This window comes from Lynx rufus, unplaced genomic scaffold (genome assembly GCF_022079265.1).
Source record: "Lynx rufus isolate CCGP_SWC_20201006 ecotype Redwood Valley unplaced genomic scaffold, mLynRuf1.p SCAF_3, whole genome shotgun sequence".
Lineage (NCBI taxonomy): Eukaryota > Metazoa > Chordata > Mammalia > Carnivora > Felidae > Lynx > Lynx rufus.
The window spans coordinates 102,685,578-102,709,375 of NW_025814845.1; the positions used below are offsets into that span (position 1 = coordinate 102,685,578).

General features: G+C 37.4%; 1 protein-coding gene across 1 annotated transcript in view; it reads right to left on the minus strand.

The window, feature by feature from the left end:
* ANKRD50 (ankyrin repeat domain containing 50) overlaps positions 1-12,781 on the minus strand; it is a 32,369-nt gene extending 19,588 nt beyond the window's left edge. Inside the window, exons 1-2 of the mRNA XM_047091752.1 lie at positions 12,570-12,781; positions 10,111-11,057 (exon numbers count right to left, since the gene is read on the minus strand). Coding sequence (XP_046947708.1) covers positions 10,111-10,622 — 512 coding nt within the window. The 5' untranslated portion in view covers positions 10,623-11,057; positions 12,570-12,781. The remainder of the gene's footprint in view (positions 1-10,110; positions 11,058-12,569) is intronic.
* Between the last annotated feature and the right edge of the window lie 11,017 nt (positions 12,782-23,798).

A 23,798-nucleotide genomic window follows, 5' to 3' on the forward strand; every position in this document is an offset into this window, starting at 1 on the left:
TAAGTAATCGCTACACCCAACGTAGAAATTGAACCTACAACCCTGAGATCAAGAGTGGCAGGCTCAACTGAGCCACCCAGGCACCCTTATTTTTTCTTTAAAACAAAATAGTAAATCTAGATTTAAAGTAAATATAGCAAAATAGGTAGGTAGATGCATATTTGTTTTCTTATTTTATTTATTTTCCTGTATAAATGATAAACTTCAGGGATAGGAACAATCATTTTCTCCACAAATTCTTTTTCTGCAACCATTTCTTGTACTTGGTGTCATTAATTTTTATGTTTCAATTCCTGTGAAGTCTATGGTGTGCGAGTTGTTTCTCTCGCTAAAGTAGCAATTAATAAACATCATAACTGAGATTTAAGCTACATTTTTTCTCTTTTCTAATGAATATAAATTTTAAATGATAATCTCAGAAAGATTTATAGGAATGAAACTATGAAACACTGAAGAAACTAGGGATTTATAGAAGATAGGCAAAATGTGACCTCATGATTTACATCATAGAATATAAATCGGATGCCGCTAAAAAGTTTTCCATTTTATAAAAATTAATTTTAGCATGCATTGTAAGAAACAACAAACAAAATAAAAAAATACTGGTTCAAATGGATCTCTGTCATTAATAACTATATAATCTATATGTATAAATCACTCTGCAGAAAAACATGTACTATTTCAAACGGAATGTGGTTAGAGCAACACAAATTATAAATGTGACCAAATTTATGATGTTTTTTAATTAAAACATAGTTATTCCCTCAATTCAAGAAATAGTTACTGTCTTCTATAGTCTATGTTCTGGAGATATAAAGGGAACAAGTCAGGTAGGTAGTCTGCTCATTCCAGTAGGTAGGCAGAAAGTCAAAGTAAACACATGAAGCAAAATAACTTCAGATCATGCTAGACACTGAAAATTAAGAAATAAAGAAAACAAAGTGGGAGGATCTGATTTAAGAAACTGACTGGGTGGGGAGATGTCTCAAAGACTTAATGGAAAGGAAAGGCTCTCTGAGGAGGTAATATTAAGGCTGGCACCTAAGTGATACCAGACAAAAATAGCCATATAAAAATCTGCTGGCTGGAATGTCACCTATTTCAAAACATGATAAGGGTAATGATGTGGATGCAGAACAATGAGCAAGGATGAAAGTGATACAAGCTGAGGTCAAAGGGTAGGCAAAGACTGGACCATGTAAAGCTTAGATTTTATTCTTAAGGTAGTCAGAAGCCATTGGCAGGTTTTAAGCAGGTAACTAATATGACCTGATACTTTAACACTTTGTAAAGATAAGAGGGACAATAATAGCAACAGGAAGACCATTTTGGGAGGCGACTGCAGCAAGCTAGGCAAGAAAGAATAGGAGTAGCAGCAATGGGGATGCAGAGAAGTGAAGGTACTTTTATCATTGAAATAAAACAAAAGTAGCTAATGGATTGAGTGTAGTGAATGAGTGAAACTGAGGAATCAATGATGATTCCTAAATTTTTGAAGAAAATTATGGGTTTCGATATGAAATATTATTTCCTTAGTTTTTTTATTGTTAGCAATTTTTACAACAGTGGCATATCATTGGTTCCACATCTCTCTCATCTTCTTGAGCCAAGAAGCTAACCAAGGCATGTCATTCTCATGGTGATGCTAGAAGCAAAGAGGATAAGCCCAACTACTCGTGCACATTTTAAGCCTCTGTTTGGATCCTGTCTACTGACATCCCACCGGCCAAAGCAAATGAGATGGTTGACCCAAACAGAAAAAGGCAGAGAAGTATACTTCTCCTCTAGTAGAAGGACTTCCAATATCATATGGCAAAGACCAAGAATACACGGAGAGATGAAGAACAAAAACAAATAATTCAAACTACCACAGTTTCCATGTATTCAAATCATGAGTCATAACTGTAAAAGGTCAGTAGTTTCTGGAAAGCTCCAAATTGTTCTTCTAGATAGCCACAAGTAACGTATAATTAGTTCTCTTAATTAATACTTATTTTTATTAAGCAATTACATGAGGATTTAAAATCCTATCTTTTTACCAATGATTATACTTAACTATACACATATACAGTAGAAAAAAATAACATTAGAATATTTCTGAGATTAGAATAACATGAAAGACAAATTGATTTAAAATTTAAGACAATTATATATAGTATGGTCAAAGATAACTAGAACTGTAGGGTAAACAGGCAACCAATCAGAATATATTTCAAAGATATATTTTTTTAAATTTTTTTAATGTTTATTTATTTTTGAGAGAGAGACAGACAGACAGAGTGCAAGTAGGGAAGCGGTGGAGAGAGAGAAAGGGAGACAGAGAATCCAAAGCAGGCTCCAGGTTCCAGGCTCTGTGCTGTCAGCACAGAGCCCAACGCGAGGCTCAAACTCATGGACCGTGAGATCATGACCTGAGCTGAAGTCAGAAGCTTAACAGACTGAGCCACCCAGGCACCCAAAGATATTTTTATTTTTTTAATGTAAGCTCTATGCCCAACATGAGGCTCGAACTCACAACCTCGAGATCAAGAGTTGCATGCTCTACCAACTAAGCCAGCCAGGCACCCTTTAAGATATTTTTAATGGCAGAAAAGTATTTACTTATTTTACTTCATAAAATCAAACCACTTTACCATATAGAAACCATCTTATTTCATATTTTTTTTAAAAAAACAGCAAAAATGCTAAAAAAAAACTGAAAAAAAAACCTGTAATATAAATAACAAAAAAAAATCTATATCCTTATTATATATATGAAGTTCTTACTAAACCCTAAGAAAAATAAGAATATTCTTACTTCTCATATCTCCTAAAGACTTTAACATTCTCTCATATGCTTAAAATGTTTCTTGAAACAATAAATGAACTTATGTGTTCTAATCAAGTTTTGGAAACACGAAACATACTTTAAAAGAACAAAATGAAATTATCCAGACCTTTCAATAGAGGTAGGCAGAGAAATCTGAATTTGTTGTATAAGTTATCACAGTCCTCAGAAGAAGGACCTAAAGAAAGCACTGTTTTACTATGGTAAAACTATGAACAAAAGGAATTAGAAGATAGAGAGGCTAAAATTACTTCTAGGAGTAGATAAATAATATTCTAGATTAGGGTAAAAGATTCAAAAAACATTCCAAGAAAAGGATTAAATGCTTTAGAATAAAGTAATATAAGAGAAAATAATCAAAGCAAACTCTAGAAACAAGCCTAGGGCAGTGCTTCTTAAACTTCAATATGCACAGGATTCACTCACTTAGGAAATGGGTTAAAAGGCAGACTGAGATTCAACAGACCTCATATTCTGCATTTCTAATAACCTCCAAAAGTAATGTTGATAATGTTGATCTTAAGATCACACTTTTAAGCAGAGTCTAGGAAACAAGAATTAAGAAATAACTTAGATAAAGAGTCACTTTTCCCAGATTTCCAAATAATGATCAGGCTTCAGATTATATGCTTTTATCCTGTATCCTTCCATCTTGGCACTTGTTAAGCCTGCATTTCTACATTTATTTTTGTGATTATTTGTTCAATGTACTTCCCTCTCGCCCCTACCACTTAACTGTTTGGCTTACAACTTTAGCCCTGACACTGACCACTTATCTGGCACAGAGCAGGTGCAGAATATGTTTCAGAAGTAAATGAGTGAGCCAATGAATAGAAATGCTGAAAGAGATGCTGATTTGAAAAACACAGCAAGGTTAGTGAAGAACACTCCAGTGAAAAGATACATGTTGATCAGGGCGAGGATAAAAGCTGTTGACGCAGATTTGATTGCTATCATATTAGATATGTTGGTGCAGATTCGATTGCTATCATACTAGATATGAACGCTGGTAGCCATGTAAATAAATAAAATTATTGAAGGAATATGTATAAAGAGAGAAGATCTAAGTAAGCTTCCATGGACAAACACCGAGAGAGTACCTAGAGGGAGAGAGACCAAAGAACATAGAGGATTTTGAAAGGAAGAAATTACAGATAATGAAAAAAGTTCTAGAATGTATCATCTAAGGCTAAGATAGAGTGAGCAATGAGTTCAGAAGCTACTCTGCACAAACATCTTTCTGTGAATATACACATCTAGAAGTCAGACTTCAGTAAGTTAAGAAATGAGGTGACACATAAGTAGTAGGACTTGTATACACAAATTAAAGATAATATGAAGATCTGGTAGGAAATAAAAAAAAATACACTTTTTGTCAGAGTACTAGGAAACACGTTTGTGTTTGAAAATGCCAGCAGCAGCTAGGCTGGCACATACGAACAGGTAAAGTGGTCGTGGAATAGAATAACAGAGTTGGGGGGATGAATCAAATTAGGGCATGTAGGCCCCAGCTGAAGACAGCAGCTAACATGGCTCCACGAGATTACTGATTCAAGAGAATGAGAACCTAATTTTGTCAAAATTTCCACTTTTTTTCCGAGAAAAACCAGAAATCTGGATGTGTGTATGAAATTTCCTGAATTGGGTAAAAGTATTCAACCTGTAGGGAATAACTTTACTCTCTCTGGTCTAAAACAAAACAAAACAAAACAAAACAAAACAAAACAAAACAAAACAAAACACAGAGTTACTAAGAAGTAAATGGAAGAATGGCCAAGCAGAACTAAAAATGTGACTGAAATTAAATAACATAAATATGGAGGAATATGTTATGCCATTACAGCATAAGTGATTAAAGGTTGAGGAACGGTTCAGCAAATTTTATGGAGGAGCAACAGGAACCAAAGGAAGCAGCACTTAGATATGAAGCATAAAAAAGAACCCATCAAGGGTAGAAACAAAAGGTTTTAGGAAGGGAAAGTGGGAGGTCCTGAATGAATGGCAGTCCATCTTAAAGTAAAAATAACATGGTCAAAAGTTGGAAACAACAATTCGGTGAAAAATGACTATGTTAGACTAAAAGAAATGTAGAATTTTGATTTTGAAAATTACGTTAATTCATTTATTTCATTTAAAATGTGAACTGCAAAGACACTTTACAAGATCTTTTAATCTGGTAATATTGAAGAATGGATAATGATGGCTATCTTAAATAGTACTAGTTATACCAGACAGACGATGGAAAGGGAATATTTTGCCTTGAAAATACCCCACAAAGGAGGGTAAAAAGGAAGCACACGTTCCAATCTCATTCTGTTCTTAGTCCCTTTGTTGAGTAAGCCAAAAATACTTGCAGCCAGTTGAGACAGAAGATAGACATCTGGCCACTTAAAACTATCTGGACCAATGCCATATTCATACATGCTAAAGAGTACACATGGCAGGTTAATAAATTAATAATCACTACACCAGTCTGGTCTACACTGAAAACTGACCTAAACGATATAACATTTCAATTCCCTTCCTTATGCAAGAGCTTCAGCTATCCTTCAATTAGGTTCAAACATATTCTAGATAGGTAAGTAGCTTTATTCCCTCATTCAAATGATAATCATTTAGCACTTACTACATGCAAAGTGCTGTTCAAAGCACTATGGTAAATATAAAAAATTAATCAGTCATGAATAACGTCATGAAGAAGCATATGCCTAATAGAAGAGATAACAGAAGATATATGCATAAATAACTAAAGAAGCTAAAAATCTAAAGAGATACAACTGAAAAACTATAAATGTTCAAAGAGAAGGAAATAAAAAAATCAGAAAGAAGATTCAACCACTTGAGGGTTCCTATTTGACATAAAACACCAATGTCAGTTTGGTCTTCCAGTTTCCGATTCTTTTCTTAACAAGCTACTCTCACTTAACAAGCCTTTCACTACCAACACAACTTTTTTTTGGCTAAACTCTCAAAGTTTAGAGTCAGTTACCTAATTCTTCATCAAAATTTTATTCCACTTACACATTACAAAGAACAAAATCTTTTTACTCAAATCTGGAAAATTGACATCACACATAGAAAACTAATAACCTGGTCTGGCAGATTTTTAACTAGAAATAAAAATTAGAGAATAGTGTCTACCAGAAGCAAAAATTTGTATTTCCCAGTTCCACATCCATTTAAATCTCCAAGAAGATCCATGGGTACAATAACTATGAGAGTAAGATCCAGAAAGGAGTTTCTAGTTGAATGAAATAATCATGTTCAGTTGTGCTTCTAAACCAGTCACAAGATCTGAAACTACTCCACTCCTTCTCACTTTCCCTAAACTTAGATGCCTTCATACTTCTGTCAAAAATAACTGGGATTTGGCTTACATGTATATGACTACCAGGAAACTCTAACACAAATGCTAGAAAATACACAAAATATACAAAGTTTTGCAATAAGAGTGTGAAGGGAAAGGCAGAAGGAAAGAAATCAGACTTTGGTTTTCAGGTAAAAATGTTAATTGTCATCAATTAGACCATCTTAGTTCCACCAACAGAAATGAGAAAAAAAAAAAAATCTAAACACAGTAACAATAGCTTTGCACCTTCACTAATCAAGATAGAAAAATGGAAAAGGGAAAAAAAGAAATTAATAGGTCTTCATTCATCATTCCCTTTAGCAGATCATATAATTCCTTACACTAGTCTTAAAACATTTATGTGTTGCATGAACACTGTAACAGGCATTTATCCCAAATATTATTTCTCTTTATAGAAATAAGATAAATATTATAATAAGAATTTAAGCTCCATGAAGGCAGGGTATTTTGTCTGTTCAACTCACTGATTTATCTACCACTGAACTGAACACACAGAAGGTTCTCAATAAATATCTCCAGCTCAACTGTGTTTAAAACACAAAAGGCTCTCAAATATTTGCTGTAAGAATTAATGAAAGTCAGAATAAATTTTGTGACTACTATGTCTAAGAATTGTGATATCATGTCAGAGGGGAAAGAAAGTAGCAGCATTTAACTAGATTAAAATGACATTCCTCTCATTTTTCTTATCATAGAGAAAAAGTGATTTCAATACACCAGCAATTAACAAGTTACCACGTAGGTATATGATTTCATGTAAGAAGTTTTTTTGTGGCACTACGTATTCTATCTAGTATCATTAAACATAAAAACTAGGTAAATAATTAGGAAGTAAAACTGAAGAAAAGTTTATAAAATGCATTCATTACAGAATCACTTCTCTGCAATTTCCCCAACTTTGTTCATCTGTCAAGAACTAAGATTTCTCTTTATCAATTTTCTATTACTATTAAATTTTTTACAAATGAATATATGAAACCATTGATATTATCAAGTGTTAGATAGATGTTAAAAAAGTAATAAAGTGGGTTTTGAATTTTTTTCAAAAGCAAAAAAAGATTTTACTTCTCTTTGTTTATATTTCATCTCCCATCATATCACTTTGATCTCTGTCTCTCTCAAAATATTATAACTTCTTGAAAGCAATGATTATCTACCTGTTGAATTACATTTCTCCCTGCCTACACAAAATAGATTCCTATTAAAATTCTCTAAGGCCTTATTTAACAAAAATCAATCACAAATAGAACCTACTGTAATAGAACCTACAATAAAATCTTGGCTATCCAAAAGTAAAGGCTTAGATTATCTAATGCCATAGACGATGCAAAAATATTTCTCTTTAACTTGCATTTGACTATGGTTATATGAAAGCTTCAGAGTCTTAGAGGAAATGTACTCTATGAATTATCAGAAACAGTTGTTACAGTATCAGAGTTACCTAATTTATTTAATGATTAACTACTTTAATGATGAAGAAAGAAAGTAACCCAGGCTTTTGAAAGATCCAGAAGGAGATTAAGATCACCAAAATGGTCCAAAAAGAAAGGCTGTGCTTCCTCTACCAAAGTACAGCCTGGGAATACAAAGTGGTTAGCTCTTTCTGTCAATCAGAAAATCAGCACCGGTGTGGTTTTCACATATAGCTCTAATTGCTTCTCATTTCTCTTCAATTATTTGATAACTAAAATTTATACAGGAAAAAAAAAAAAAAAACAGGACCATCTCAGTAGACGGAACTTTTTCAGGAAGACCTATGATACCATACAGAAAGGTCTGCTCAAGATCAGAATATAGCAAAAATGTACAATTAGACATGATTTTAAATATTTAAAGGCATTAGAAATTTACATATAAATTTCAATAAAATAAAATGTATAATTACCGAATTTAGTCAGACTAAGTTTAACATAGTTAGCTAAGCTCTTTGAAACTGATTTTCTAAGGTGTTAAATCCAAGTAACTTCTAAGAAATGAAATTATAAGAAATGAAAATTCAGCTCTTCAACTAGTGACAGTATCTTCAGAAAAAGTAGGAAGTCAATAGGAAAAGAGCCGCTTATGCCCAGAGACTTTTAAGTCTCTTGAAAGGTAAAGTTTTACATATTGAAGACTACGTTATTGAATAAACACATTCCATATTTAAAACTGTCCACTGAAGCCAGTATCTCCTATTTGTGCACCAGTTATCACCTAACGGATTTCCTTCTTATTTAAAAATGATTGAATAGTTTTAACCCTGATGTTGGTGGCTAAGAGCAAAAGATAAGAGATTTGCCCTGAATTTTACTGGACTGCACTTAAACATTAAAAAATCTGCAAGAATAGCACACCTCTCAAAGACACATCACTTTGGCTGACTTTAATATACCCCTCCCACGTTTGAATTCCGTACCACTATCCATAAAGATCACTCCAGAATACTACTCTGTCACTTATATGGGCAATCTGAAAACTCCACTCAAATCACAACTGTGACACACCCCCCTGTCCTCCACAAATTCTAATCTACTCTCCCCCTCTAGTCCTTCAAAGAATTTCTATGATTACAAACCTGTATACATGTACACATTCTTCAAATCCCAGCTCTGCCTGCCATATACAAGACTGTAACCTTGGACAAGTTACCAAGCTTTCTGTGTCTCAGTTTCCTCATCCATGAAATGGGAATAATAACAGTACCTACCTCATAGGATTGCGATGAAAATGAAATAAGTTAATATTCGTAAATCTTTTAGAACACTGACACATAGCGTTTGCTATTATTGTTAATATTTTCAGCACCACTTAAAACTTACGTTTTTCATACCATTAAATCTGAAGACATCATAAAAACAAATATCACTCATTTCACAGCAATTCAAATCCTACTCAAAAGACTCCTAGAGACACACAGAGAGACAGACACATACAGCCACATATACACACACGTATGCTAACTTCCATCACACAGTATACCTACATCTTTGGGGAACAATCTTCCACCTGCTAAGAGCTACTTACTGTGTAGAAATAAAAGTATACACAAAATGAGTAATTCAAGCAGCAGTGAGTCAATAGCAAGCACAAAAATAACAATCTGCCTGCTTCTTTTAACAAGCAGAGGGTTGATAGGCAAAAAATTATTTTCAAGGCATCATGTCTTCTTGAATACACTTTGAATCTGCAACAACTCTGAAAAGCAACTTACTCCCCTCCTAGACCACTCCATTTACCAAAGGAAAAATGCTTAATTGAGGTTAGAAAAAAAGTTGTTTTCCATATCACTCACTAAAAGTAGTAAAATTATGCCAGATTTTCATTATTTTATAAATATCACATATTTAAAAGTACTACTTAACTTTTTGTTTACTCAATAGGGGAATAAATCCCAAACATAGATTTTCTTCAGATTCTCAATGGCCAATGATCTCTTTCAAAAATAACTTGAAGAAAGACTACTATAAGCAAAAAAGATTAGATTCTACGCTGAGAGTTCCTCTAAATTCAGCACCATTTATAATATGCCTTCCCTGAAAATGCAGCCTATTTTCCAAGCAGCTAAATGGTTTTTTCTACCATAAGAAATATCCCTTACCAATTATAGATAATACTAGAAAAATAAGTAAGTAAATAAGCAATTGTCCTAAGTTTGAAATAAAAATTAAGTTTCTGTTTCATATTCTGTTATTGAAGAAGTAAAAGAAAAGACATACTTTTAATTCATATCCTGTGCAACATTCAAAGCTTAAATTTTGTTTTCTATACTCAAAGTAACACGTGTATTTACAACTACAGATTATCCCCAAATGCACAGTAGTACAGGTACCCCACAAAATTTAAACAGACAAAAAACTAAAACAAACAAACAAAAAACCTAGAAAACACATTAATTTTTGCTTAGAAACCAGAATCATGGCATTCTTATTGTTACCTTTTAAATGCTTCAGCTGGGTTCCTTTCACATTCTCCAGGCTGTAACAGGCTTTGGACTGCTGGATCCCTTAGCTTATCCTCATATCCTTGGAGTAGTCCACTGCGGCAGATCTGGGCAACTAGACCTCTAATAAACCCTCCAACACACAAAGTATCAGAGTCCTGGGCTTTGCAGAAATGAAAGGCCAAAGCCTGGCGATGTAAACCTCTCTGCAAGCTCGTAGGTGAACTTGGCCACAACAGCTCAGTACATAGGGCTGTCTTGCCACTGCCAGGCCCTCCTACCAACAACACACCCCAGGCAGCTCCTTTTCCAGAGACAACACTAGCATTATTCCCAGAATTCATTACAAGGGATGGTGTGTTGACAGCACTATTGCAGCAGTTAGTTTTCTCCTGGAGGCAATGCTGAAGCTTGTGGAAAACCCACTCCCTACAGTAAAACTGCTTCCCCTGCAGTAAACTCGTTTGAGCCATTTTGCAGACTTTCTCTTCCCAAGGATTAGTCATAATAGGTTTCTTATCTTCAACATTTGCTAGATCCTGGATACGTCAACACAGGTCTTTACATCCATTAGGACATAACTTGCATATTAAGTTGACTCTGAATGATACAGTAACCAGTTACAGTAAAACTCAACAGCCAGAGATGCCATTTGCCAATCGAATGTGCATGACTTTATTTAGCTCTTTACTCTTGATTATCAGCAGAAAATATATTAGTTTAATTGTTGAACTGGTGGAAAATTGCCTGGTTCCAAAGCGTGGCAATACTTTTCCTAAATCTTGATGGGTCACATAACTCCATGGTTATATCTGGAGTTTATGTGATTGTGGATGTTTCAAGTGTGCAGATGAGACAATACATCTGGAAAACTAAAGATAATGCCCAATCTTTCAATGTGTACAAAATGCTTCTCCAGATTCCAAGTGTTAATTCTGTATCTGAAAATTAGATGCAGAAAAGATGTCCATTACAGTAAATGCCATCAAAGCGATCCCACGTATACAGTTGATAGGTAGCTCTGTATTTCTTGTTGAAGGACAGTCACTCAAAGTACTAGACCTTGCCATTTTCAGGCATCTGGGCAACTGCCAGGGAGGGAAATGTTTTAGATTAGGGTCTTTTATGTGGCAGAAAGGACAGGCCACTGTTAACACATCCTTAATCCAAAGTATTGATAAAATGCCATTTTGTTGGAGCGTTGATTCTTAATGAACCTGTTCACAGGTTCCTAGCTTTAAGATATCTGGGAAATCAACAATTTCTACAAGTAACTAAAATAAAACAAAAATATCTTAGTGCATAATATTATATGTTAAGAGCTTACTTACTTAAAAGCTTACAAAAGGATATAATTTGCCAGTTAAAATAATCTCAAAAACCCATATACTTTAAGAAAATCCATATACTTCATCTTTGGCACTTTAAAAAAGTTGGACAATTACCCCCAGAATCATAATTCCACTTTCCTTTCTGTATTTTACTTTCTCTACGGTTATGCTTCCCAAGCAGCTACATTTTAATCCAGTTACCCTGGATTTTTAAAAAAGGCTTTATGCACACACAGTAACATCCTTAACTCTAGCCAAAAAGGTCTTTCCGACAAGCTTGGTAGAACAGCGCCAGTTAAAGGAAGCTCTATTAAATTGCACAGTCCAGCCAGTCAAGGACTCTGTTTACTCGACTAGTCACACTTCTTTGTTGATAGTTTGCAAAATCTAGGGGATGATTACTATGGTTGCGGCTGGATGGGAATGGGTTAAAAAAAAATAGAGGGGGAGGATGGGAATAATCTTAACACGGACGATAAAGCCAAATACAAGTACAACGTGAATCCTTCCTTCCTCTGCGCCAAAGATAAATGTTTCGGATGGGGGTGAGGAATGGAATCTACTACTGTGGCCGGAGAAAAGGCTGCCGGGGAGAATTCCTTCCGAGACAGAAAAGGGATAAGGAGTAGAATGCTTCAGGGCTGGTGGGTGTTTGCCTACAGTTCCGGCCTCTAGTTTCAGCTGATAGACAAAAGGAACTCCGGGATTCCCAGAGACGGGAACCACCTTCGGTTTGAGCAGCCTCAAGGAGCCACAGGGGGGCCACCTCGGAGAGGCCACGGACGGAGGTGCAGCCTCTACACCGAGGTCTTCCCTTCCAGAAGGCTGGGAACGCCCCAACACCCCGCCCCGCCCCGAGATTTTGGGGTGTGTCTTTTGGAGGGGGAGGGGGTGCCCGACGCCCTTGCCAATCCCAGATGAGGGGTCGCCTTCCAGTCGGCGCCCAGTTCTGCGCCCCCACCCCTCGCGCCGTTCCCGCCCCCACCGGACCCACGGCGGAACGAAGGGGACGGAGACTGCAAAGGGTGGGTGGGTGAGTCAGCCTCGAGCCCAGCCACAGCCCCCGAGCTTCCGACCTGAGAAGGGGCCTCGCTTCTACCGCCGATGCCGCCCCTCGGTTACCTCGGCCCCAGCCGCCGCCGTGGCCGCCGCCGCTGCGGACTCTAAGCCTCAGACACTTGCTCCTCTGAGAATCCGCGGCCGCCAGCGCTCTCGGGACTCCAACTGCAGCCTCCTCCTCCTCCCGGCCTGGGGCACGCTCTCAGCTCCGGATCCTCCTGTTGGCCCCCGGCAACTGCCAGTTCCAGCTGCCCCAGCAGCCTCGGTCGTGCTCCTCCCAACCCCCACCAGCCAACCGCCGCCGCCGCCGCCGTCAGGGCAGTGACTGTCTCAGGCAGCCCGGGACTCGGCCGGCTCCGCCCCGCCCCACTCCGTGGCCCCGCCCTCCAGCCCAGGCCCCGCCCCCACCCGACCGCTCGGCCTTTCTTCGCCCGCCGGCTCCTCCCCTTACTCCTCCCCTCCCCCTGCGCGCCGGCCCGTCGCCGCCGGTGCCTGGGCGTGTGCGGGTGCCTGGATCCGCTGCCCGCCTCGCGGGGGAACCTTTCTGGGGGTGGCTTTCGGGCCCCGCCTTTGTGAGGGGAGGAGAAAGGGGCGGGGGCTGCGTTCTCACGTCCCCGAGCTCACGCGAGTCGCTGCCCCCACCCACCCCGTCACCACTCGGCCCCGAGCCTTTCTTTGTCTTTCAGGCCGAGGACTCGCTGGCTTTGGGGGCCATATCCGCTCCTACGAAGGGCAGTTGAGCTGGGAGAGTTGCCCCTTGCCGCCTTCTTAACCCCCTTGTTCCAAAGACCACTCCAGACCCGTCCTATTCTTCAGTCGTCTGGGTTCCCTTTCAATCCATTAAATTCCGGTGATGCTTTTACTTTCTCAGCCTGAGACTGAGAGAAGCAAGGAAAGGACTGGGAAGAATATTGTAAGAATAAAAAATAGTGGGGCTGTAGCGCGACATTCCCATCGGCCTCATGAAAAGGACGTGGCCTCCACCAGGTGGAGGTTGAAAGCAGTCATGAATCGGTCTCAGGCTCCTGTCCTTCTGGACACTTGGATGACCCGCAGAGACCACTCTAAGGGAAAGAGTCCATGGTCGAGGTCAGACTGTAGAATCAGATAAACTGTCCTAGAGGGCCTGACTACAGGCAGTTACTGTTGAACAAGACAGGCCAGTTGTTTGCACTCACTTGGACCTGGGTTATTTAGATTCCAGGTTTCTGCTGGGAAGGTAAATGTACTGTCATCTGACAGAGTAGAAAATGTGCTATCTTTATTATTTTATTATTTATGCTAAAGCCATGAGTTCTCCATCTCCTGTTCTCCATTAATTTCAATGTTTATTTCCCAAATATTAAACCAGCCTCCCATCTGGTTTTTCTGGAATTGCCAAGTACAGCTATCCCACTTAACTAGAAAAGCGTATAACCAAATAGATTGTACTTGTGCTTACCCTTCCGTTCTGTTTATTACTAGCCTATCCATGGCATTTGAAGCTTGTTTATCTTAACATTTAATTCATTCTTTTGTGACTTCTGAGATTCTTTTCCAAAACACAAGCAAAAAAGGTAGAAGATATAAATTCTCCAGAATCAGAGAGATGAAAATTGTTTTTTTAAAAAACTACGTTTGATTTACATTTGCTTAAGCAATTTTAATTACCACTTAGCTTGTTTGCCATGCAGCTTTATAGTCATTGACTCCTTCAATGACATTTCATGGCTGTAATATTATATGTTTAGAGAAAAAATTTAAATAAGTATGTACATTAAACTATCATTTCCATTAAGCTATTTGCTAATACAATAATTAAAATAATTTCTGCCCAATAAAGAAGTTACAGAAACTTAGTTTAGTGGGCCTATTTTTTTAATGATAACTAACCATCTCAGAATGCTGGTTGAAATAGCATCAGCGATAACTGAGCTTTAATTAACCTTCAGACTCATTTAGAATTTTTTTGCTTTAAAGTTTATTTCACATTCCACTTTTATGGCTTTTGGCTTTTCATAATAGAAAAATTCCTGAAGAGCAGGGTCTTTGCCCTACACAGCCTTGCATTCCCAGCACTTAGCAAGGTTCCCTACATGTGAAGCCTGTCTGTTCTTTCATTCTGACAATTACTTATTTATAGCATTCCAATGTACCTGGCATTATGCTGTGCTTAGTGGTAGGTTATACACAATTGTGGCAGGATGAACACAGTTTCTTAAAGTCTGGGGGTGTTGTTGAAGGGCAAAGGAAACTTGGGTTTACTTTAGCCTTCCTTTCTTTTCAGAATATCCATTTATCTCCCCAATTTTTGATATGAAGCAATGATGTTTTCTGTTTCTTTCACCTCCTCTAGACCATATTTCTGCCTTCAAATCTCTCTCACGAAAATCCTGAAATCTCCATTTTTCAGGAAAAAAAACACATATGCATGTATATTAGACATGTATTTAGACATATATTAGACATGTGTACATGTATATATCTAATATGTGTCAGAGAATCCCAAGCAGGATTTGGGATTTGTCAGTGCAGAGGCTGACCTGGAGCTTGATCTCACAAACTGAGAGATCATGACCTGAACCAAAAGCAAGTGTTGGACACTTAACCAACTGAGCTACCCAGGCACCCCAATGACTTTTTTTTTTAATTTTCTCTGTAGGTGCTGAGGTACCTAGTAAGTTCAAAGCAAACTCTAATAAATAAAATATATTCTCAATTTAAAAATCTTTATGTTGAAATGTGCAAAGTTTTCAACCCAAATCTTTTCACAGGTGTGTTCTCTTTTTAACCTCACTCAAAGTAACATCATTCAACAAACATTTTTACAAGACAAAGCTCATCATGTACATTCTCTTTATGTTTATTTTGATAGTTTCAACTAAATTTAGATATTGCAAAATTATAGGTCTTCTCATTTTTTGATTTATTTATTTTGATTTACTTGTTTTGAGAGAGAGAGTGTGTGCACACGTGCCCGGGGGAGGGGCAGAGAGAGAGGGAGAGAGAGAATCCCAAGCAGTCTCTGTGCTATCAGCGTGGAGCCCAATTCTGGCTCAATCTCATGAACTGAGAGATCACGACCTGGGCCCAAATCAAGAGTGGGATACTTACCTGACTGAGCCCCCGGGGTGCCCCAAGGTCTTCTCAGTTTTGATCCACTGGATACAAAATAGAATTTTATTCAGTCAAAAACAGAAGGTCTATGAAAATATTCTCCTCACAAGTTGATTGAGGTGTTCCAAAGCACAATTATAAATTTGGAAACTGGGTCTTTGATAATATCTGTAATCTGTCTCTCTCCCTCTCTCTCTCTCTTTTTTTTTTTTTTTCAACATTTACTCATTTTTGAGAGACAGAGCCAGAGCAGGGGAGGGGCAGAGAGAGGGAGACACAGAATCTGAAGCAGACTCCAGGCTCTGAGCTGTCAGTACAGAGCCCGATGTGGGACTTGGAGATCTCCAAGAACTGTGAGATCATGACCTGAGCCGGAAGTCGGATGCTTAACTGACTGAGCCACCCAGACACCTCTGTGCTCTTCGGTTCCTTCTTTGATTGGTAGAAGTATATTTCAATATCCTCCTATTTGCAACTTTTGTTTTCAATAATTAACAATATCTAGAAATTGCAAAAGTCTAATATTTTAATTTTAGAGTTACAATGATTTTAAATGAAATGCTATGAATATTCAAAGCATTAGTTTTAGTCCTCTAGTTTAACTAATGTAGGTCATTCAGGTTTGTTGACAAAGTAATTCTTTAAATAAACATCGCTGGCGATCTTCAGACAATGCCACAAATTTAAAGAACTCTGTTTACTGCCCCAAACATTGAGCTTATTTGCTATATGACGTACTACAGAGTAACTCAGTCTCTATTTCACATATTTCAGCTATACCTTACCTTTAGTTTTCCACATTTACCACTGATTCTCACAAGTGGCAGCCTGGTGAGTTCATGCATGTCAAAGCAGCAGCCGCAGCAGGCCAGAGCACATCTGACTGGTGTACCAAAATGCCTGGTAGGATCAGCAAGCTTGAAAGTTTCTCTATTACAAAGACTGAGAGTTGGCTGTACCTAGCCTCCCATATCAAACTGTATTTTTTCCCCCATCTGGTATCCTGCACACTATCCTTGAAAGGAAGGGGTTAGTTCCGTTGCATCAGGAAAGAGTCCGGAAAAGAGTTATTGCTGGCAGTCTTTCAAATTTTACCACAAATTTAAAGAACTCTGTCCACTGCTAATAATGCATCTCACGCACTATGAAACAAGACCGTAGCAGAAGTTGCAAATAAATATGAAGGTCTACCAAACCTCACCCAGACTATTTTAATAGTACTGCTAATAACAGTGCTTTGTTTACACAAATATGCACAAGTTACGTTACTTAAAATGGACCTGATGTGGCCCTGGACTATAGAAGTCTTTGACATAGTAAGCATAATGATAGGAATATCCAGCTGGGGCTGTCTGCTTAAATACTCTTTAAAAGAATGCTTATTTAAGCTTTACATTTTAAAATTACTGTTGCCAGCTGTATTTGTTTCTGTTGTGGAAACCAAGCCTAAAAATAGTTTTTGCTTGTAAGATTTGTAAGGTATAGTCCTTTCCTTCAAGCGATTAAACAAACTCCAAAATAAGACATATTTTGCAGATTTACAAGCTAACTGGAGTAAAAACTCATTAGCTGTGGTTACTGAGTAGCTGGCTACAATGCTCTACCTTATCCTACAGGCTCCTAGATAGAACAGAAAACTCTCGGTAGACCCTAAAATTATACCGATAGTACACGTGATAGTATGAATCTGAAGTTCATACCCTTGTCCACCTCCCAAAGACAGCAAGGAGCTTAAAGAAACAAACTATAATCTTCTAAAATATGTCCCTCCCTTGGATTCTCATAACTGCTTTTTCCTACCTTTAATTTTAAAGGTTTATACATAGTTTAAATGCCTAGGTCCAACCACAAAGTCACTACCACCCTTTTATCAAATCTCTTATCCTGATAAAGGTCATTTGTGTATTCTCTGAACCACATTTTAAATATCTGAAACAGCTGAAACTGACTTAGTAATAAGTTATATTCCCGACTTTTGTGTCATATGTGAAAATAGCAATAATTACATATAATAATTTTGAAATAATGCAAAATGCCATTGGTCAAGATGGACCTCCCTAATTTTATTATGTCTATGTACTATGAATTCTTTGATAAAATTTCAGTGAAATATGAGAAAGAATTAATGTCTTCATTTGGTGCACACAATTTGTCAACTTGATAGGCCCCCAGGTAAATGAGAGATATTATTTTATTTATTGTCCTTAAACTCTCTGCTTTTCTAGAAACCATACCTTATTTTGCCTTTTTCCAAGACTCTGTTATTTGCTACACCAGTTTACTTTGGCATCAGCAACCTCTGAGAGGTAGGTTGTATCAATTTGGAGGACTAATACTAGAAAGCATAAAAATAAACTGAAGGAAGAGTCTGTGGGAGTAACTCATCCTAGAAAACATTTTCCTAAGGTCACAAAGGCTCCTGTGAATCCCACACTTCTCATCCCACACAAGTTGCCGGGGAACTCATTTATGTTTTGCTGTAGTGGTGGAGGCAGGGAGAGTCGTGTAAAATAGTAATGTCAAGAGGCCTGTGGCAGGGTGGTTAATTACCCAGAAAGTTTGTTTTGTTTTTTTTTTCTCCATTAGGCTAGATGGTAAATGACCTAATTTCCTTACTAGTCAGTTTTATCTACATGCCCATATTTCTTATTAGCACACTTCAGTTTAGCCTAATATATGATCATTCCTTTAGATCATTCCTTTTATTTTCACTTAATTTTGAATAAGCCTCCTCTATTTTTGAAAATTCATCTGATGGAAAAACGTGACTAACATCCCAAGTCTAGAACTGAATTGGTTGAAGGGCACCCAAATAACAAGTCTTTTAACTTTGAAACACAACATCCTGTCAGAGATGATTGGTAAACTAGAAACCACCACCCAAAGAGTATTTTCTAAAAGGCACATCTATAGATTTCCACACTGGAAAAAGGAAGCAATATTTTTATGCTTTCCTTTTAGCTATTCATGATACATATGCTAGGTAGCCTCCAAAAATGCCCTCAAGGAACCATGCTTACTGGACTCTCCACCCTTAAGTAGTCGCCTCACATTGTATCTGGTTTGGCCTGTGACTTGCATTAACCAATGTAATGAGGCAATAGTGACACTATACCTTCTGCTGACCTAGATGTGAAGCGGACTGGCAGCTTCTGTGTCATGCCTTGGAATGGTCACCTTTGGGAACCACCATTCAAGAAGTCTGGCTCCCCTGCTGAAGAGACCATGTGGAGATACCATACCACACCAGGAGGCAACACGGAGAGGCCTTAAGATCCTCTGGAGAATCAGAGAGGCCCAGCCAGCCCATCATCCTGCTTGGGCCTTCTGATGACTCTAGCCACAGCCGTCGTTTACTATGACTTCATGAAGGACCCTGTGTAGGCCCATTGCAAGATTTATCCAGCTGAGCCCAGTGGAACTGCAGACTATAAGAGGTATCAACCTGATTGCTATTTTACACATCTAAATTCTGGAGTGGTTTGTTATATAATGATCAATAAGTAAAACACTATGTGATAGAAATGAATCTAGTATTCCACAAATACTGCATATGATTTCTCCTGTCCCTCTCTTCATCTAGTCTCTCGGGCAATTTAAATAACTCTGGGGAACTGACAACACACTTTCATTTATACCATCCTACTTTTCTGTGGTGTATTCACCATCCATTTGAGAACTAATTAGAAAAATGAGACAGAAGTTAAGTAAACTTTTAAGATCATTGGACCGAATGATAATTTGTATTTATTTACAAGTGTCTTTTCTCTCCATTGCATATTTCTTATCACATTAGAAACTTCCATTCAATAAGAATGTCTCTGACTCTAGCCTATCAGATAGCCATATGACATTTCCAAATATATAAAAACATCAGGTTCTAGCATAATACTTCATAATAAATGAGATTTGGAAGATGCCTTCTCAATTTACCTCTAAAGTTTTACTTTCCACTAGGATGGTATGTTGGGAAAGGCAGGGAAAATTTAAATATGAAGTACGTTATTGCAATAATGTCGATTTAAATTCTGAGTGTTTGTAGCTAATTCAAAATTTAAAAGGAAAAAAGTTTTTTTGTTTAGCTTTAACTTTAAATAAGGGCTTTTGTTTAATTTGTTTCTTTTTTCATAGAGGATTCTATATTTGCTAAGAACGTATTATTAAGAAACATATACAAAAAATATAGATCTAAATTTTGGATGATTCAGGTGAACTAGCTCATTGATAACTTATTCCAAATTTCATTTTTTGAAATAATTTTTTAAATATTTATTTACTTTTTGAGAGAGAGAGACAGCACACAAGTGAGTGAGGGGCAGAGAGAGGGAGACACAGAATCTGAAGCAGTCTCTAGGCTCTGTGCTGACATCACAGGGCTTGAACCCACAAACCATGAGATCATGACCTGAGCTGAAGTGGGATGCTTAACCAACTGAGCCACTCAAACATCCCTTCAAATTTCATTTTTTTAACTGGAGTATTTAACATGGAGGTAAACTAGTTTACCCAAGGATCATGTCTTTATGTGAGTGTTCCATCAAATTTATTGTTGCAATCACAGAAATATAAAACTAAATATTTTCAATCAAATCAGATAAATTAAGACCCCAGAAGAGATGGGAAGGAAAGCTACCAATGTCACATTTGGAGAGGTACACTCTGAAAAGGAGAAATAATTCTTTTTTCTAAGAGATCACATGGAAGAAAAAAAGGGAATATAGTTTGGGAAATTTTGAGAGGGAAGGTATTTGAGAAACAGCATTATCTGCAAGGGAGAATCATCGTGGAACATTAGGAGGTTTGCAACTTTAAAAAAGTGTAATTTTGGTGCTGCACAGGCTGTGTGCTGCCCCACTGCAGATGACACCATTCAGATAGACTGTCATGTGCTTCATGTAAACCAGAGTGCATCAAGGAGCTAGTGCAGTTAGAGATCGTATTCGAGCTTCTGTAACAAAACCCACATCCAATGGTTGGACACATAAGGGCTTATTTCTCTTGTGTAATAGAAGTCTGGATGGATGGCATGGCTTATACAGTAGATTTAGAGTGCCATCAGGAATCACCCTTCTATCTTTCTCTTCTTTCTCTTTTGCTATCCTAAGTGCGTGTCTTTCATTTTCATTGTCACATCATAGCAGGATGACCAAAATGTTCTGGCTTTAAAACTGAAGAGTTACACATCTAAGAAAACTCCTTAGTCTCAAGTAAACCAGTTGGTCCCCCTACATGGTCTCAACATGGCATTCTACCTCTAGCTTTTCATGTTCACCTCATGTCTTTCTTCTATCTTGGAGACAGGAAGAAGATAAGGAGGAAGTAGAGAATAGGGGGTACATAGAAAAGTAAAAGTTTTCCAGTAATTCTCAGCACACATCTAATTTACCAGAACTGCACAAGGTAAGCTAGGAAATAGATTATATTAGCTAGACACATTGCTACCTGAAAAAATCAGGGTTCCACTGTAGGAAGAAATACAGAAAGTTCATTAGGAAGACAAAGCAGGATGTGCATAATTTTGTGACTTTCTTTAGGAATGCTCAGCGTCCCAGCGACAAAAATAGAGAAGGTAAAAGAGGAAGGCAAACCAGGGCTGGAGATTGTCAAAGAAAGAATTTCAGAAGGGTATGGAAATACGTTATTTCAGGATATGCATATCATTATTAAAATGGCTCATCATGCAATGCATACTGAGGAAAAAGTGTCACCTAAAAAGAAAATTGATAGAAGGACTAGAAGTTTAGAATAAAATGTTAAAATTCCTTCTAAATCCTGGGGAGAAAGCCTTATGAGAAAGTCAATGATTTATTTTATTTTATTGGTGTCAGATTATTTTCCCTCAACTTGATATTCACCAAGTAGTTCTGTTTTGTTTAACATTCTAAACTTTAGGGGGACGTTTTTATTTAAATTTGTCTTAAAATTATCAAACTTCTGTCACACAATAATAAATCAATAAAGTCATTGACAATGAAAATCTAATAGAAGACCAGGTGGTAAGTTAACTGAAGGATTAAAAAACATTTTAATGAAAATGTGTGTGCAAAACTAAGCTATGTATTTTAATGTCACATAACAGTTGAATAAATCATGGGCTGAACATCAACACCATGTATCTTTAAATCGTAAGTGACAACTGAATTGCGATCACCTTCTGCTTAGATTAGACCACATTTAAATTCATATCATACGCATTCAGACTGGAAGTAAACAGGGCAAAGAAGATATAGAATAGGTGATATAGATACATAACCACTTTTGAGGCAAGACTTAGTGAACATAAAATGATCGATTTCTTGGAGGGAGACTCCTTCCCCATGATAGCTTTGAAAAGTTCAAATTGTAAATTATACATTTTTGCATAGAGAGGGTCAGGAAATTCCACTGACAGTATTTCAAGGGGGATGAAGAGAAATAAGGAGATAAGCTTACAAGGCAGCTAAAGAAAGTAACTGCCAGTCGAAGAGCAATAGTTGCATCCTAGTTTGTAGTCTGCTAAGATAGAGAATTCTTGTGCTACATACAGCACACGATTTCCCAGATTTGGGCTCTATTTCCTACAATGGTATAGATCAATTTTACCCCAAAGGATTCCTTAATTCTCCAAGCCAATGAGGAAAAATCAAGGGAAAGGAAAATTCAGAAGAATAATAGGGCAGAGCCAATATTACCTGCAAAACGGCTGCCTCACCCAGAGAAATTGAATACGGATTTAGGCCCATGAGCTCTTGTATTGACAAAATGATCCTGGAAATGTTGACACCTCAAACAAACAAAAAACCAAAAAAAAAACCAAACAACAAAAAAAAACATTTATATATCATTTTTATTTAATAAAATTATTACAAAAGTATTTTTAAAATTACAAAAACCTTGTAAAATAATACATTTTTTTCTGAAAATCAATATTGCCTCCTTTTGAGATTGGAAGAAAGATACCATTAAAACATTGATAAAGAGTCTCCTTTTTTGACACATTTGTCAAAAGTAGCAAAGGAAAAAGTATTTGAAAGTAAACTTACTTTTTGCTTCTAATCCAGCTTTTTGAGGCATATTAGATTTTTGGTGAATCAGTTATCTGTTGTTACATCACATACCATAACCTAAAGTTTGGTGGTTTAAAACAACACTGAATTATTATTTTTCACATTTTGTGGCTTGACTAGGTGGTTTTGCTGGTCTTACCTAGGAACCCTCATATAGTTGTATTCAGCTGGCTTCACTCCCATGTTTGGGTCACCAGCTGGGTCGGCTGCAAAGAATGAGGTGGCTGGGCCTTCTTCTGATGGCTTTTTCACAGCAAGGTGGTCTCAGAGTTCCATGAGAGCTAAGGCAGTATCTGGAGAGTCCCTTGAGGCCTTTGTCTGGAACTCACACTATGTCACTTCTGCCATGTTTTATAGGTCAAAGCAATTCCGAGGACAGACCAGTTTCAAGGGGTGGAAAAACAGACAGACTTCACCTTTTGATAGGTGAATATTATCGCTATGATTTTTAAGTACTACAAATAGAAAACGTTGAGAATTTGACAAATAATTTAACTCTCCACCAGGAAAAAAAAAAGGCAAATGTATGCAAAGTCTGTGTTAATTTTAAAGCAATAATGCCCTTCTATGCGATGGGAGTTCAGGTTAAGAGTCCCTGATTTAAATAGCTCTCCCTTGGAGCACCTGAGTGGCTCAGTCGGTGAAGCATCCAACTTCCGCTCAGGTCATGATCTCATGGTTCAGGAGTTTGAGCCCCGCGTTGGGCTCTATGCTGACAGCTCAGAGCCTGGAGCCCACTTCAGATTCTGTGTCTCCCTCTCTCTGCCCCTCCACAGCTTGCGCTCTGTCTCTCGCAGTGTTTCAAAAATAAATAAACATTTAAAAAATAAATAGCTCTCCCTAAATTCAATGTGCAACTTAACACGAATAAACAAGAATACAGTCAAAAGGATTTGTGAAAGGTTAAAGAAGAAATACAGCCATCTGCACTGACATTTTTCTCAGTTTTGTATATCCTGTGTCAAAAATTGTCTTAACAGGACTTCGAAGAGTTAAGGCACAAAAAACTTACATCACAGTTGAGTAGAGACTGATAATTTATTTCACTTTGAATGAAATTATTACTTATATAAATTAATACATAACAAAAGACAATATTCTGTTTTCTAGTTCTTTAAAAATCTTCTGATTTTAATCAACTTGTCACTCT